Raw genomic sequence first — 17,060 nt, 5'->3', positions numbered from 1 at the left:
CACACACACACTCATGCTCGTACACACACACACGCTGACACACACACGCACACGCACATATACACACACACTCACACATTCTGTATGTACACACACAACACACACACTTTCATGCAAATGTTTAGACCTTAACACTCAAGTGCAACCGTTAATGCTAACCTAAATGGCTCCACCCTGTAGTGTACCGGTGGGCCCAGCTGGGTTGCGTATCAGACACACCCATGCATGAGGCAACTTCCACTTTTCAGGGTGGAAAGTTTCTCTCACAGGGCAGGCCTACTCACCAGGGCCGCTTCACAGACCAGGGAGTCTTAGTTTCATCCTCCTCTGAAATACACTTAGAAGTCTTCACTTTTGTAAATGACTATTTGTAGAGAAATGAAAAAAAGAAGATTTGCAAATGGCTGCACTTCTGATCCGTTCTGTTTATTCTTGTTCCATCAAGAAATATGGATTCATGTGAAAAGTCCTTCCAACTTCAAAGATAAAAGTTCATTATTTTTGCAAGGCTCCTCGTCAGTGTTTTTTTAGGTCAGTTGTGTTGGTAAAATTGCTTTCTGAGAGAGAATTAACCAGTGTTGTGGTCAAACTATCTTATTGTGAGAGACATGTATAAAGTGTTTGGGAGGGGAGATGAACTGCTTGGCCAAGATGCATGCTGGTAATGCTTCAGTTTTGACCAACACATGTTAGCAACTGGAAAACCACAGAGTGTGTGAGTGTGTGTGTGTGTACGAGCGTGAGTGTGTGTGTGTGTACGTGTGAGCGTGAGTGTGTGTGTGTGTGTGTGTGTGTGAGGTAAGAGAGAGTACAAGCAAGTACGCAGCCCCGAGGAAACCCTGAGAGAGAATGTCTTTCATGTCAGACTCATCATTGCTGCTCCATCACTGATCCTCTCTCCCTCCCTCCCCCCCCTCCCTCCCCCCCCCTCCCTCCCCTCCCAGCCAATCTCCTCCATTTCCCTTTAAAACTCCACCTGCCTCCCAGACATTTACACTGGAAAAAAACACAGCTGACTTATGTGGGTAATGACACCTCAGTGAGCTATTGGTTTTTCTTGGCCCTCTGTGTGTTTTTTCTTCTCCTGTCTCATTCTATCCCTCCCTCCCTCCCCCTCCCTCCCCTGCCTCCCCCCCCCCACCTCCACCTCTCTTCTTCCGCATCTTGCTACCAGCTCTCTATCTCCCCCATCCTCCATCTCTCCCCAGGTCCCCTCCATCCACACTCCCTCCCTCCCTCCCTCCCTCCCTCCCTCCCTCCCTCCCCTCCCTCCCTCTCTCTCTCTCTCTCTCTCTCTCTCTCTCTCTCTCCTCTCTCTCTCTCTCTCTCTCTCTCTCCTCTCTCTCTCTCTCCCTCCCTCCCTCCCTCCCTCCCTCTCTCTCTCTCTCTCCCTCCCTCCCTCCCTCCCTCCCTCCCTCTTTCCCTTTCTCCCTCTGCTCGGTGTCAGACTCAGATTTATTCTGCCTGTGATGCGTGTGGAGCAGAGTGGAGTGAGTGAGCGGGGATGGGGTCACAGGGAGGGAGGTGTGTGTACAATAAGAGATAAGATCATGGCTCCCTGGGGGCTTGTTTGGCCCTGTACCCGATCCATCAAACGTCGGCTCCAAGTGCCAAGGTCAACTCTAATGAGCATTTTCTGGGTCTTATTCTACACACCGAAACCCCCTAACGTACACACACATACACTCACACACACACACACACTGCATGCATCAATAAAAAAAAAACGTACAACCTACTCGGTTGTGTGTCTGCGTGTTTGTGACAGCAGCGGGCTGTTTTCAGGAATTGTCTTCAACGAGGAACTGAAGCATCAGAGGGAGGAGGGGAGGAGGAATGCTGGGGATGTTCCACAACTTGACCGTACAAAGGTTTGGCTTCAGGGCCAGTGTGAGAGTCCCTCGTGTATCATCTCACCATCTCTGACCCCAGGTTTGCAGATTCCCTATCCAAGGCTTGGTCTGAAACCATCTCTGACCCAAGGTCTGCAGATTCCCTATCCAAGGCCGGGTCTGAAACCAGCCTCTAACCCGAAGCTGGCCCCAAACTTGGCCTGGGTCCATCCTTAACCCAGACTCAGTCCTGATCCTCACCCAGGCATAACCCAGGCCTGTCCCTGACCCACCCACCCAGGCCTGTCCCTAACCCAGGCCTGTCCCTAACCCAGGCCAGCCCCTGACCCAGGCCTGTCCCTGACCCAGGCCTGTCCCTAACCCAGGCCTGTCTCTGACCCAGGCCAGCCCCTGACCCAGGCCTGTCCCTGACCCAGGCCTGTCCCTGACCCAGGCCTGTCCCTGACCCAGGCCTGTCCCTGACCCAGGCCTGTCCCTGACCCAGGCCTGCCCAGAGCAGCAGTACCCAGTAGGCACGGCTTCACTCATCACCCACTCACCTGCCAAACGTTGTTCCGGCTCGCGTCCTCGCGGAGCGTGGGCGCGCTGAAGCATGTGGCGCATCCTAATGAAGCAATAAAAGTCACAGCGGGGGGGCTGGGTGGGCAGGGGGGCCAGGGGGGCCAGGGGGGCAGGGGGGCAGGGGGGTGTTGAAGGTAGTTAGTTATGAGAGGAGGACTGGGACAGTCTAACCACTGACAGGAGGTGTGATAATTGAGATGTTGCGACCCCACATATTACCTGCATATTGGCCAGATCAGGAGGCAGGGAGTTGGGCTGGGAGGCACGTGAGACGACCCCCCCCATGGTTGTTGTGTGTGTGTGTGTGTGTGTGTGTATGTGTGTATCTGTGTGTGTATATGTATGTGTTTGCATGTGTGTGTGAGTGTCTATGTATGTGTGTGTGTGTTTGCATGTGTGTGTTGCGTACAGAGAGGTGACGTTGATGACGTGACATCACCAACGCTAATTACATCACCTCGACATTTTGACATTCATCCACAGCCGTTCACCTATCAAGGACGTTGAACCAAACACAGCCCCCTCACCTCCCCCCCCCCTCACCCAGCCAGCCAGCCGCACCCTCCGGCAATTAGTCATGTGTGAGAAAACCTCCTGACTACTGACACGAACGCAGAGATTCACTGACATCACAGGCAGCCTGCTCAGCCCCGAACCCCCCGCGAGGAGGGAGGGGGCAAGGGTGCAGCCAGGGCCCTGTCTCCCATGACGAGGTAGGGGCTAGGGGGCGACCCCAGCTCCTTCTCCCCTAGAGGGCCAGGGGCTGGAGGGGAGGCTGTTCCAGCTTGTGCGGGTCTCCCCGAGGCAGCTGGAAGGGAGCCCTGGCCCAACACGAGCAGGCTGGCCTGGCAGGGCTCAGAGGGGCTGGAGGAGGGCCCCCACGACAGCTTCACATTGAACTGTGACACCTTACAGGAATGTTGCTCTCTCTCTCTCCCTCTCTACCTCTCTCCCTCTCGCTGTCTACCTCCCTCTCTCTCTCCCTCTCTACCTCTCTCCCTCTCGCTGTCTACCTCCCTCTCTCTCTCTCTCTCTCTCTCCCTCTCTACCTCTCTCCCTCTCGCTGTCTACCTCCCTCTCTCTCTACCTCTCTACCTCTCTACATCTTTCCCTCTGAACCTCTCTACCTCTCTCTCTTTCAAATACACTCCATCTCTCTATCTCTCTCTCTCTCTCTCCATCCTGCCTCATTGGGACTTGCCAGTGCCATTGCGACCTGCCAGTCGTTTGGAAATACAGAGTATTTAGAAATAGCGTGTAATTTAGCGTGTATTTGGGGGATTTATTTTTTATATATTTAGATTTTTTATAACCTCTCGACAATGCACCAGCTCACAGTCAAGCCGGCGACACCTAATGCTTCGCTAATCACACTTTGCTAACAACAGTTTATCCATTGCAACAGCATGTTTTAAATCCACCAGCCGCATCTCAGAGGGCCAAGCGTGACACGCTAACCGTGCTAATCCTGCTAGCGGCTCTGGGGTTACCCAGGATGTTTCACTCTCACCCACGAACACAACTGGGTACCGTGACTCAGACCTTGGCTCTCTGTCTGTGGGGTCGAAGGTGGCCAGAGCAGAGGCTGGCTGCTTGTTTGGAGAGAGCCGGTGCAGCTCACGAGGGGATAGCGTGATGGATGACTGGAGATCCTCGTCCTCTGGCTCCTCTCCTCCTCCTCTCCTCCTCTCCTCCTCTCCTCCTCTCCTCCACTCCTCCCCTCTTGGACGCGTCTCTCCATCCCCTCCTCTGCCTCGGACCAGATGTGTTTGCTGAACTCTGTCAGGATAATGAAACGCAGGCTTCCTGATGCTGGCTGGGCCGCGGGAGCAGGAGAACACGAGGGGAGAAGGTCTGTGTTGCGGTCCTTGTAGGGGTACTGCAGTCATGAGACAGAATCACAACGCAAGGATGGATGCCAATATCAGTCCTCTCGTCCGGAAGGTGTCCCCTGTTACTGATTCAGAGACCAACAGCACACACAGAGACAACACTGTGGACGTGGTCAAGATGTATATGAATGCTGTAATGCAAGGTGAAACATTACACTGTGTCTGAAGACTTAAAGTGTAAAAATGCACAGCGCTCTTAAGTCACATGAGTTCTCACCTCGCTTGTGATCTTTATGTAAACAACGTTTGTTTTCTGCGGGAGTTCGTTTGGTTTTAAACAACACAGCTGCAGATCCTGCTCACACACACAACACCAGGTTGACACACTACCGGGGTCTGCAGACAGAACAACAGCCTCCTCATTCTGGTTCGTCCGGAAGAAAATTCCCTGGCAGAGTTTCGCTCTGCTAGCGGCTGTCTGGCCAGAGGAGCTCTCCGGGGACAGAATCAAAACCTGCCTGGTCTGAAAGCCTTCTGTGCTGGGAGACCAGCGACCACAGCACACCTTCCTGTCTGGGGATGACAGGGGGATGAGAGCTACTGAAGGCTGGTGTGATGATTTCCTACATACAGACAGACCCGCATGCAACCCTAACCCTGAAGTGACCCCCCCCCCCCCCACACACACACACACACACACACACGTACCTACCCTCAGCACTAACCACACACACTCACCATAGCTGCACCTCCAATTAAATCAAAAGTGGTTTGTTTTTATTGGTCTTTTGCGCTGACAAGTGGGCTATCATTCTGACGGCTCTACCTGTCACCGAGCGCCTCCGTTCACAATGCCCAACGCTTCCAATTAGGGCGGCATCAGACTCCTGGCGCGCTCGCCATCTTTTCACCCTCCCCCTAGACCTTCCTTTCCCTCCCTCCTTCCCTCCTTCCCTCCCTCCTTTCTTCTGCGCTCCACGAGCCTCTGCCATTCCCCCCTCTACCTCACTTTTGCTCTCCTCTCCTCTCTCTTCCTTGGAGAGAGGGGTCTGTCTCCGCTGCAAATTACCGACACAAAACGAGGTGGCGCGCTGGCGCTGATAGCTGGCGGTCCAGGGGCCCTGTCAGCATTAATGAGACGATGAAGGTTTATTTCGCCCGCATGCATGTGCTAAATTCTTTCTTGTGTGACAGCTGACTGGGATATGTGAGTGTTAACCTTATAAAAGATTCAGCGATTCTCATTATTTTCTGTCAAGTCGCGTACCTGATGGCTTTAAGGTGCGTCATTTGCATCTCTGACTGGTCCGCGGTGCTCTGAATCCCGGGCTGGTTTAGACGCTGTTTGTTTGTTGTGTGAAGTCATGTTTTCGGTATTTCTCCTTTCCAGAAAGACATGTTTTACTCAATGCTCCAAAGAGCTGCCAAAGTTTATCCAAAGGCGACACACATTTTACAAAATAAATCTGAATTTATATTTATACACATTCAATCAAAACAAATAAAAAACAACACATTGTTTCGTTTCATCATCTACTGCCCGGTGTAACCAGGCAACCCCATATGAGTTATTCCATCATATTTACTCTGAATGTAGGCCCATGGCTCAATGGAGGAGATTTCTTGCAGTAACATATGATTGAAACACCGGGCTCATGGAGAAAATATTAACCAATAATAATTGACTGGTAGATGTTCTGTAGTCTGTGTCACAGTACAAGAACACCTGTTCCAATAATTGTCGATAACCTAAATCTGTGTAGCGGTAATCGAAACATTATTGTCTCATGTCTTTTTTCCCCTAGATATGCCACGTTGTTTTAGGATGTTGAATTTAAATGGTAGAGAGAGGGAGAGAGAGGGAGGAAACAGAGAGAGAGAGAGAGAGAGAGAGAGAGAGAGAGAGAGAGAGAGAGAGAGAGAGAGAGAGAGAGAGAGAGAGAGAGACTCCAATTTACCTTGTGGTGAATAAGCCTCACATTCTGAAAACTGTAAACCTGTGCTTCCTAACCACGCACGTGTACAAAATCAACACAGGAGACGTTTCTTGGACTATTTTCTTCAAGTAACAGCCTGGTATTCATATGTTAGAAATAGTTATTGTATTTGAGTGTACAAAATGCCGAATAAAATAATTCTAAACTGACTGGGTGACTTTAATGTAAATTAACATTAGATTAACATTAAAAGTTATTTATATATATAAAAAATGTTACACTTTTACACGTTTAATTAGCCAATTTTATTCGTAATTACAGCAACAGAAACAAACAAAAAACGGAACATTGTTTATTGTATTTATGCGGGTGTCGGTTATCAAATGCCAAACTTACAGGCTATAGCCTCTTAAATAACTCATAGTTATCGTATGTGACGGAGTTAGAGTCTGCCTGCAAACACCTACCACCAAAAGCTTAGAAGAAAAGCTAAGTCAAGATGGGTGTGTGCTCTTTTTCCTTCTCGGTCCCGCCTCATGTGTGACAGCTTGCAGCCGAGAGGGGACCCCATGGGAGCCAGAGCGGATTCACTAACCTGCCGGTGTCTGAGTCGTACCAGCGCCTCCAATCTGGTGGTCACATGGGGGGTTCGATTATTATGGCCTGTCGGAGAGTCACGAGGGGCTAACTGTTTTGGAGAAAGAAGCGAAAGTGCAGACAATGGTATTTCATGCACGTTAAAGTTTGCGTCACGCCATCCATTCAGCGCATGCTGTTCGGAACATTATTCCCTATTAGCATTGTATACATTACTAGATGGCTGCTTATCATGAACTAAATGCTGACCACTCGACGCTCGTGCTTTTTCATGCGCCAAAAAGTGAGGTGCGTTTAGTTTAATCTTTCACCCTGTATTCATGTAGGCTACACAACATTTACTTACAATAAAATAACAAAATGTAATAATATTAAATATCACCACATAACTATTTTTCTTTAATCGAGGATGAACTTTGTAGGCCTAGCGTAATATTTTCATACCGGATTTAAGCAGTACATTTGTGAGGCGACACTGTGAGGCACAATAAAACAGTTCAGATGGTAGATAAACCAACCAACCTATCAAAACCTTCTGTCATCTAGACTCATAACAAGCAACGCTTACAATAACAACAACAACCCCATAGGCTAAATATTGAAAATAATATGATAAAAAAAATATTAAACAACAATAATTTTGCAAAATACTAACAACGATCACGTTAATACTACAATAACAATGAACATTTAAAGAAAATATTTTTATGTAATAAGAAATTACTTTTATTAGTATTTTTATTATTAGTAGTAGTACTTTATTTGTTTCAATCATTTTCATTCATACTGATTGTGCTGTCAGTGTTATTATTTATAATTAATTAATTAATCCTAATAAAATACAATGATAATTATTATTATCATACACAAATATAATCTACCCGTTCATAGTAGAAAAACACGTTATTTATCGAATAATGCAACATAGTTGGACATTCAAAACTAAATTCAGACCATCTACAAAAAAAAAACAGCAGGTGGAACATTTCTATGATGGAGAAAAAAATCCTAAGTTTGACTGAACACGCGCGTACCAAGAGGCGAGAGAAAAGACATACCCGCTCCACATAATAACCCCATTATAGGCCTCATCAATGATGTAATGAAAGCAAACAGTGTGAAAATTGCCTGTAAACAGTTGGATCTGAGTCTCCTGATGAATTCAGTGTCTCCTTTAATCAAAGTGAGGGAGCAACGAGGGGGGGGGGGGTGCGTGGGCGTTTGGGGGGGTCTGTTTCCTTCTCCGCGAGACCGTCAACACCCTAAAAGCCCCCTCAGCCAATGAAGACTTGTCACAGGGGACTCACGTGGCCTGGCGTCCTTAAAACCTAGCTCCTGAGTTTTCGTCAAGTTCAATTTTTTGGGAATCTCCCTCGCTGCTTTGTGTTTCAGTTCCCAGTTGTGTCTCTTTAACCCAGTTTACCTCAGTTTTACCGTGTGCGTTTGGTCGCCTGATACCCGCCCGTTCCGTATCGCTTGTTGCTTCTCGTTGCTGGCACAGAATGCCTACTCTTTCCACTGCCGTCGCGCGCAGCACGGTTCACAACAGCGAAGGACTTTTTAAGCGGTGAAATCTTCAGAAACGGCGTCTTCCGTCAGTTGCAGGTCTTGAAATAAACCTGCGCAGCTAGAGCTATTGTACCTGTCCATGGTGCTGAAACGCTCGAGCCCGCAGAATTTATTTGCGCTGATGCTGCTTCGATACAGTTTTTCAGGCAGATTCGCGCTTTATCTGGTCAATTTGTAGGCTATAGCTAGGTGAGTTGTGTTTTTATGTATAAAGATCCGGAAAAATCTATCAAACTTCAGAGACTGATACCAAGTTATATCGATTTTATAAGGATACGAAGCCTAGAAGGCTTCTTAGCATTAGTTGGACGTGGATTCGATTTTGTAACATATTCGTACGCTGTAACGTCGATGATCTGGAGATTCTTACTGTTTTGTCGACTGCAAGAGTAAACTGGGAGAAGCAGAGACGGGGTGGAGGAATAGCCGTGATATTCGAATCATTTGTGGATTCCTCTGCAGGATAAATTGAGATAACGAATATTTCCAGCGATCGCTGGCCTGAACTTGTCGTGAATACCAATGATAGTTTGAACAGAGGCCCAGAAGAACTCAGCTGCGCTGACAGACAATGGAGGCTTCTACAAACGGTTCCAGCTTTGGGATTGACTCCTTACTTTCCCACCGACCCGGGAGTCCGGTCACATCGAAAGGGGACAGTTTGGTTGGGGAATGCCGGTCACCGCTTGAGTTCAGCCCGAGGTCCGACATAGAGAGCGGCTGCTCGTCCCCCCCTTCACCGAGGAGAGAGTGCGTGGACGAAGTATCACAGAGACCGGGTCACGGTATGGCTCTGCTGCCTCATCTCCAGCACGGACAGATCTCTGCGGGCTCGCAACCGCGAACCGTTACCTCATCTTTTCTCATAAGAGACATTCTAGCAGACTGCAAGCCGCTAGCCGCGTGCGCCCCGTACTCGAGTAACGGGCTGCCAACTCAGGAGACCGGAAGACTGGCTTCTAAAATAGCAGACGACTTCATGGACAAAATCCACAGCAACTCATCTTCCGACAGCGAATACAAAGGTAAAGTAACGTTGTCCTCTTATTGCATCCAAGTAGCTGTACTTAAATGATACGCCTACAAGAAAATACATAATGGGTCTGCCTACATTTTTTGTATTTTTTGTGGGTGGAAAAGATGTTGTATCTTGATCTCCGAAATGTGTGTTCCTTGTCAATAATTAAGTTGAAATGTAACTTTATAATTTCAAAGAAATATAAATTTAAAAGTAGCAAATAGTGTTGCTACATGCTCAATGTAAAACCAACTTAAATAAATGTAGCCTAGTACGCATTTTAAGATTAGTGTTATGTAAAAAAATAAAAAAAAATAAACAAAGTTTAGGCTTCATAGGCCCAGAAAGAAAGGACAATAAATAAAGTTGTCAGAAAAATATGGATGAAAGCATACTTTTCCATTTAGTCTGATCTGATACAGGGGGCATAACTTTGCTGAGTGTTTTAAATTAAATTCCTATGTTAGAAAAATCAAATAATATTATCAATAAATTATTGGAGAATGTGAACGTGTAAAATCGTGTCTGCTCCAATCAAAGGCATTTCTGCTTAAGCAGAAAGCATATGTTGATGTCAAGAAAGATAGCGAGGGTGAGATGACAAGGTCTATCGCAGATAAACACCATCCCGTTTCTCTGTCTGTTTCCAATCATGTCAGCCAGAACAGACTTGTCACATCCATTGACAGTTTATTGAGACATTTCCTGAAATAAAACAGCCGTCGATATATAGGCCTTATACTGCAGGAAAGAAACACAGCCTGGACTGCTAAACCATTTCATATTTACACCATGTGTCTCTTTAGTGTGACATACCGTGTACTTTACACTTATAGGCTACGTGATTACATTAACATTAATATTCTTATTTACAACACCAATATAGCGTATTTATTTTTATACAGCCAATGTCGTTTGTAATAGTCAGTGAGTGTGGGCCTATAGGTCTTTAAGATAACAAATCAATATTAGTATATCTAGTCTAGAGTGTGTACTGTAGAACATTTTTAGATAACATTTGATTTTGATTGCAGGTTATGTGTGTGTGTGTTCTTATTCTCATCGATATTCAGGTCCAAAGCTCTTGTAAAGAGTGTAGTCAGCCAGGCTAGGGTGCTTTGATTTCAGCGGATCTGCCTCCTTATATTTGAGGGATTTGATGTAATTTGTCACAGTGCTAATCAGATTTGTAACTAGCAAGGCCGTCCGCCGCTTTTCCTCGCTCATACGGTCCCTCAGAAGTTCCTTCGTTGCGGTTGAAAGGGTCCTTTCCCTTGTGGTTCAATTAGACGGATTATTGTGTATCTTGAGAGGACTCAACTATTCAGCAAGAACGCTCTCATTGCATCTCATTGCAGTAAAATAGAACTGACTTTGAATTGAACATTACAATGTAGGTCCCAAATTTAGAAATGTAAACTAAGATAGATTATAACGGAACAAAGTAATCTAGGTGCATGTGAATTTCTGTATTTTTAGTCTGATGAACTGTATTCAGTGACGTACAGGAATAAATATAGCCTGCTTGGTTTTAACATGCTTAATCTCCAAGAAATTGAGACAGTTTCGAAAAACAGATATTTAAAATTACACTTTTGTGGCCTGCATACTCTTTTTAATGTAGTTGTACTTTTTTTTGTAAATGATTTTTTTTTTTATGTAGGCCTACTCAGAAATAAAATATTTGTCTTCAACCGATTGTGTTTGCAGTAAAAGAGGAGGGAGACAGAGAGATCTCTAGCAGCAGGGACAGTCCACATCAGGCCCGGTTGAAGAAACCCCGGAAGGCGCGAACGGCCTTCACCGACCATCAGCTGGCCCAGCTCGAGCGCAGCTTTGAACGACAGAAGTACTTGAGCGTGCAAGACCGGATGGAGTTGGCCGCTTCTCTTAACCTGACAGACACGCAGGTCAAAACGTGGTACCAGAACCGGAGGTAAGCCATGGCTGACACTGATTTCTACTTCACGAATAATCGCCAACAGTTGCTGATCCGTGTCTTGCGTGCACCTGTCACGCAGCCACGTGCGTGTTTGGCGTAATCGTTCATTCCTCACAGCTGGTTGTATTTCCATGTCAGTCCGATCAGAAACAGAAAGTGTGACCTTTAACAATTATGAACGTTATGACATCACATCAATCAACACTGACCTCTAGCTTTGGAAACAATCACATGAACATTCACAGAAGATACGATTATTTTATAGGCCCATGATTTTATTTATTTTTTAAGATTTTATCCGCAATTTACGTGCACTTGCAAGCTTCAATATATATTTTTATTTATCAATCGATTTTCAGGGAAGAATATTAAAACAATGGTTGGTGACATTAAGTGTGTTTCAGTTGGAATATTAAAGTTTTTTACTGAACCCTAAATGGTCCTTTTTAAGAGTAATATGTTTTGTATAAGTATAAATTATTCTAGCGTGAAATATACCTTTTTAGTCTCGAACCTAAATCAAAAAGCACAACACTTTGGAGCATGAATAGCCTAATGCTTGTGTGTGTCATATCAATTATTCAACCAACTACCATTCAACCGTCTACTTAATAATCTTAATTATAAATTATTCACCTGCAAAGAAGGACTCTTCTGTCGTGGTGTGACTACAAGTTATAAACCTGATATTATAGCCAACGGAATAACTCGAGCGTTAATTTAACTAGATAAAGGCACGCGTAGACCCAGTTTAAACTAATATCATACAATTATCCGAAAGTAGGCTAAGTATTTTTCGATAAACCGTTTACCAACGTGTCAGTTGTCGCTTTTTTACGTTCAGTTTTATTTTAAATAGCATACTGCCTACTGATGACAGCTTTTTGCATCGACACTGGATATTACACAATCGAGTTGATCGTTTGTTTTTCTAACAATGTGTTATAGTTCAATGTAAGTTATTATTCATTAGCTGTTTAAACTTAAATTAATTCTTCTGTCTGTATTGTTTTCTTGTCGGACAGGACAAAGTGGAAGAGACAGACGGCGGTTGGACTCGAACTGTTAGCTGAGGCGGGAAATTATTCTGCACTTCAGAGAATGTTTCCATCTCCATACTTTTACCCCCAAAGCCTGATGTCCAACCTGGATCCATCCGCTGCTCTATACTTGTACCGAGGCCCCTCGGCACCCCCGCCGGCTTTGCAACGACCTCTAGTCCCAAGGATTCTTCTGCACGGTTTGCAGGGGGGCAGCGAACCGCCGCCACTCCCCCAGCTCTCCGGTGTGATTCCGCGGCCAACTCAGCAGCGGTGAGCCGGCCTCTCCAGATTAATGGGCTCGTTGGCAAACTGGGACTTCTAAGAGAGAAAACGATATAGGCCTAACTGGTGACTATAAGCCATGGAGGGAACTTCATGGCTAAAACTCGAACTTTTAAGTCTACGGGTTTTTAACCTCTATTATTTAAAACTAATTTATTTGTTCACTATGCAGTTAATTTATGTAGTCTATTTATTTTGTTTGTTTTTAAAGGGTTGACCATATCAGACATATCAAACGGCTTTACTTTAGTGTAGGGCTGTAGGCTAAACCGTCCCTGGGAAGGCACTTTTACCTATATGTATATTCGCATTCTGATTATTATGGTTGATATTAGGTTATTACTATTATTTACAGTTTCTCAGTCGAATGCCATTACAACTTTAGTCAATATAGCCTATAGGATCTAAAGGATTTAGTATGAATCATTCTACTTCTTTAGCCTATTCGCTTAGTTTTTGTTTACCTTTTCGCTACCGAAAAAAACACCAGTGATATAAACATGTATATAAGAATATTTTGCATTTAATTCAAAAAGAGCTTGATTTAAACATACATTCCTTTATCCATTTGTGCGTCTTTCTCAGACGATTCATAGAGAGCAGTTGGACTATAGGCTATCTTCATTTTACAAAACGATCATTTCAAAGTCTATAATGAACAATAATTGAACTTTCTGAAATGGAAACCCAATAACCACATAGCATATAGGCTACAAGGATGAGAGAAACAGCAAAATAAAAAAAATCGAACAAAATCTATTTAATCTAGTTGAAGATTCAACTGATGTAGAAGAGACAGTTTGTCCTGGTTTGTGTTCGGAATCATTCACTTCACCTTTAAAATAGGAGTCTAATGAGTTTTCATGAACAAGAAAGATAGCCTATACACAGAGTCTGTGGTCACTGCAGGTCTATCTCAATTTCCTGTGGATTTGCTAGGTGTATTTTAACAGACTTTGTGCATTACTTACGTTATTTCATATGAAACAGTGGAAACCTTGTTACTCTCTTTGGTGAAAATGTATATTACCGATATCAACTTGTGGAGTGGTTCTTGTATGTCCGGATCGTTTTCCGTTCCTAGCCCGTATAGTGGACGAACATTTTGTCAATAGTCCACAAAATAGGTTTGGAGTCGAGGGGGGCATTTGAAGTAAAGAAAATTACTTTTATAAATGTGCAAATAAAAGTCTTTCATTTAATGACGTGACTGGAACTTTTTTTACTCCAATTGACAAGATAAGAATCGTGGGAAGTGACAGGCTACCGTCATCTTCATAACTGCCGTCATCCTCATTCAATGTATTCATTGTTAGCAAATCCTGAATACATGACTAGCCAATATGGAATAGGTATAGTTTCCGACTCACTAGTCAATATCTAGCGTGTAAGGACTATTATCAGCATTAAAGCACAGGGTTTTATCGGTGCCAGATTAGCACAAGAGATGTTCAACATATGATCGCTGAAATGAAATGAAATTTTTCACTTGAGTCGATCCATTGTTTCCTAAATGTTTAGATAGGCTGTTGTAGCATCGTTATCTTTCCTTCAACTGTAAAGTTGGTTGAATTTTATTTTGTTCATCACTCCATCACGAATATACCTAGGCTATATTTTTCATAATCAGTGTCACTTCAGTGATGGGCTGGACTAAAGTTAGCGTAACCGAACAGGCCGGATTATTTCCGTTTGTCTCAATCTAGGCCTATTGTTGATTGAATCCGTTCTTCCTTGACACGTATTTCAACAAATGCAATGACCTGCAGTCGAAACGCAGGGGGCCACTAACATGATCTCACAATTTGGCATCACTGGCATTCTCCTGTTTTCACGGGAAAGTGCCTAGAATGTTTCTACTATAATCTCTTCTCTATAACTTCAGAGAAAACCTAAGGTTTGGCACTTAGGCCGAATGTCATTATTTACAGTAGACCGACTTGTTTGAAACAGACCAATCATCTAATCAGATAATAATATTAACTGAAATATTTGTCTTATTCATCCAAAACAATATTAACAAGACCCGTGAAAAGTCGTATAGCAGCCTAGTCAACAACTTAACTGATGTCTAAAAATCTAATTAGCTCTGGTGGTATTTTCTATTAGAAGCGCCGTGTTTGAATAATTTTGAACATGTCTGTCAAACACTTCCTTCAAACCCCCTCACTATTTGGTTAGTATCGTGGATTTAATTTGTTTAACTATAAAAGTTAATAAGAATGTCAGAGCAAAGAACGTTCCTCGCCTTAACCTTTAAAAATGCCCTGAGATTTACAGAAAGATTTACAGTAGTCAGAGTTCAATTTGAGAAATATTACACAGGCTTGAAAACTTTAGTCTTCTAATAATTTATGACCAGAAATATACAAACGAGTTTCGCCTGAACCAGGAAAATGTACTATAATATATATTTTTTAAGTATCCATATTTTGAGTGGTTTTGACCTATTATTATTGTATTGAAGACAACCGATCTCTGAGCAAAGATTGGGGGAATTGACACTCAGTTGGAATGAATACAACTAGGCCTACACCGCGCTACAGCCCAGTGAAGGGAACAGCCACTTTGTTTCATCCGAGATGCGAACACCTTGTTAAAAGTCCAGTAGCCCGTGGCATTTCCCGACAGACAGCGCATGCAGCCCATATCTTCATGCTGTCGCCGCGCCGCGTGTGGCAAACAAAATTAACAGAGCCATTTCGTTCGTTTTTCATAAACAATGCAGAGATAAAATATTAATGCTGTGCCTAAGTGTGCGATTGTTTAAGTGCCTTAAATGATCCCATTTGGAAATTGATTGTTTCCATCGGTCTGTCTTGAGAGCGTTGGCTGTAGTGTCTTTGCCAAACGGACCGAACAGCTGGTGAACGGGTGATGCTGACTGTGGGCCGGATCAGCACGAGGACAGCTGGTCAGCGGCTCCTTTGGGCTCCCTTACCCCCAACCCCCTCTCCCCAGCCTCGATCCAAATAGTACTCTGACTTCAACTGAAATATCAGGCCATATCACGGGGTAAAGCAGTTAGGTCCGCAAGACTTGGCGAATGGGATGTTAACGATTAGACAAAAGACTTTAATAGCTTTTAATTGAAAGTCGATAATGGGTATGATGGGCAGGTAGCCTGCTGTTCGGCTCGGAGAACACATGTTCATACCTCTTTCTCAGACTAGCCCGCAAATATAATAGCCCACGACTTTACTTAATTGACAAATTTATTGAGCGTAAAATTAAATGGAGCTGAAACTGGTGTGCGGTCAACATGGGTTTGAAATAAGGAAAACAACACAAAAAGAAGTAGAAAAGAGGGAAAACCACGCCCACATTCCCAACTTGCCAAAAGATCACATTCGAATCACATCATAAGGATCCGTGACCGATTCAAATAACGACAACCCCTTAAGAAAAGGGTTATTCTTGCGAAGTGCGCAGCTGATTATGGGGAAAAGCTCCCGGTGTGGTTGGATGACGCGGAGGTTTTTGCATGTGAAAGGATCCTGGTAAATCCCTCGGCTCTTACTCCGGATTGTCCCCGGCTCAGGGTTAATGAAGTGCGGATAGAGTCTCGTTGAGCTCCCGACAAACAAAAACACAACATGGGGAGGCTTAGACGTAGAGGATCAGTTACTCTGATTAAGCTCATTGACTCAAAATAAAAACTAAACAAAACAATCTTCAAATGAAATTAAGAGTCAATCAAAACGTACTTAGCATTGTTCTGTTCCTATAGGATAGCCTTTTTGTGTGTGCTATTTCTATCATTGCATGCAGGCAACGTAGTGAACTAATAAGCCCACAGGCTAAATGACGGACCCTCATTCTGCTTTTGATTTTATAAAGAATAATTATAATCAACAAAACATCAAATTAAGAACTAGCCAGTGGGAAATTATTTGTATGCTTTTGTATGATTTTTAATTTGTAAAATAGTTTAACGGTTTACGTTCTCAATACCCAGGACATCACCTGTGGGCCTACCTGACGTGCAACATTATAAAACGGACTAAAGACGACAATTAAACGATAAACAACCGTTTCTCAACGTCAAATCCCAGGATATACATGAACTATTTAGTGCAAGACTGCATTCAATGATTTCATTATTTGACTAAAAAGTATTTTTATGAACATGAGTCTGGGTACACAAAATAGACGATCTGAAAAATAAGAAAGATATGCGGCTCGATACAGTAGAGTATGATACCTTGAATTCTACACCATAAACAGCTTGTGAACACTGTCAACAGCCTAGGGGGTAAAATATGCTGTACTTGACTTTGTAGCTGTTTACAGGTAGGCTAAAGATAAAGTCTGTTCACTCAATGCTTAGTGTATTTAGTATTTTAATGCATGTGTATGAGGGAGGGGAGCCTTCTGACACTCATAGGTCATTTCATCCCATAATATAAACCTTTAAAATTCTCAT

At 44.0% G+C, this 17,060-nt stretch overlaps 1 protein-coding gene across 1 annotated transcript; it reads left to right on the top strand.

Moving 5' to 3' along the window:
* Positions 1 to 8,525: 8,525 nt before the first annotated feature.
* On the top strand, positions 8,526 to 13,828 carry barhl1b (BarH-like homeobox 1b). Its single transcript, XM_062484345.1, has 3 exons — positions 8,526 to 9,374; positions 11,078 to 11,303; positions 12,335 to 13,828. Exons 1-3 carry the CDS (start codon positions 8,921 to 8,923, stop codon positions 12,624 to 12,626), a joined length of 972 nt encoding a protein of 323 aa, XP_062340329.1. The 5' UTR covers positions 8,526 to 8,920; the 3' UTR covers positions 12,627 to 13,828.
* The last annotated feature ends 3,232 nt before the right edge of the window (positions 13,829 to 17,060 follow it).

Source organism: Osmerus eperlanus, chromosome 18, assembly GCF_963692335.1.
Source record: "Osmerus eperlanus chromosome 18, fOsmEpe2.1, whole genome shotgun sequence".
NCBI classification, from domain to species: Eukaryota; Metazoa; Chordata; class Actinopteri; order Osmeriformes; family Osmeridae; genus Osmerus; species Osmerus eperlanus.
The sequence above is the reverse complement of the archived record's forward strand: the minus strand, read 5'-3'. Positions and strand labels throughout refer to the sequence as shown.

Bases quoted from the DNA above. Each gene is read 5' to 3' on its own strand.
- barhl1b (XM_062484345.1), top strand. From the start codon at position 8,921: ATGGAGGCTTCTACAAACGGTTCCAGCTTTGGGATTGACTCCTTACTT. The intron at 9,375-11,077 runs GTAAAGTAACGT...TTGTGTTTGCAG, and splicing joins TTCCGACAGCGAATACAAAG to TAAAAGAGGAGGGAGACAGA. The intron at 11,304-12,334 runs GTAAGCCATGGC...CTTGTCGGACAG, and splicing joins ACGTGGTACCAGAACCGGAG to GACAAAGTGGAAGAGACAGA.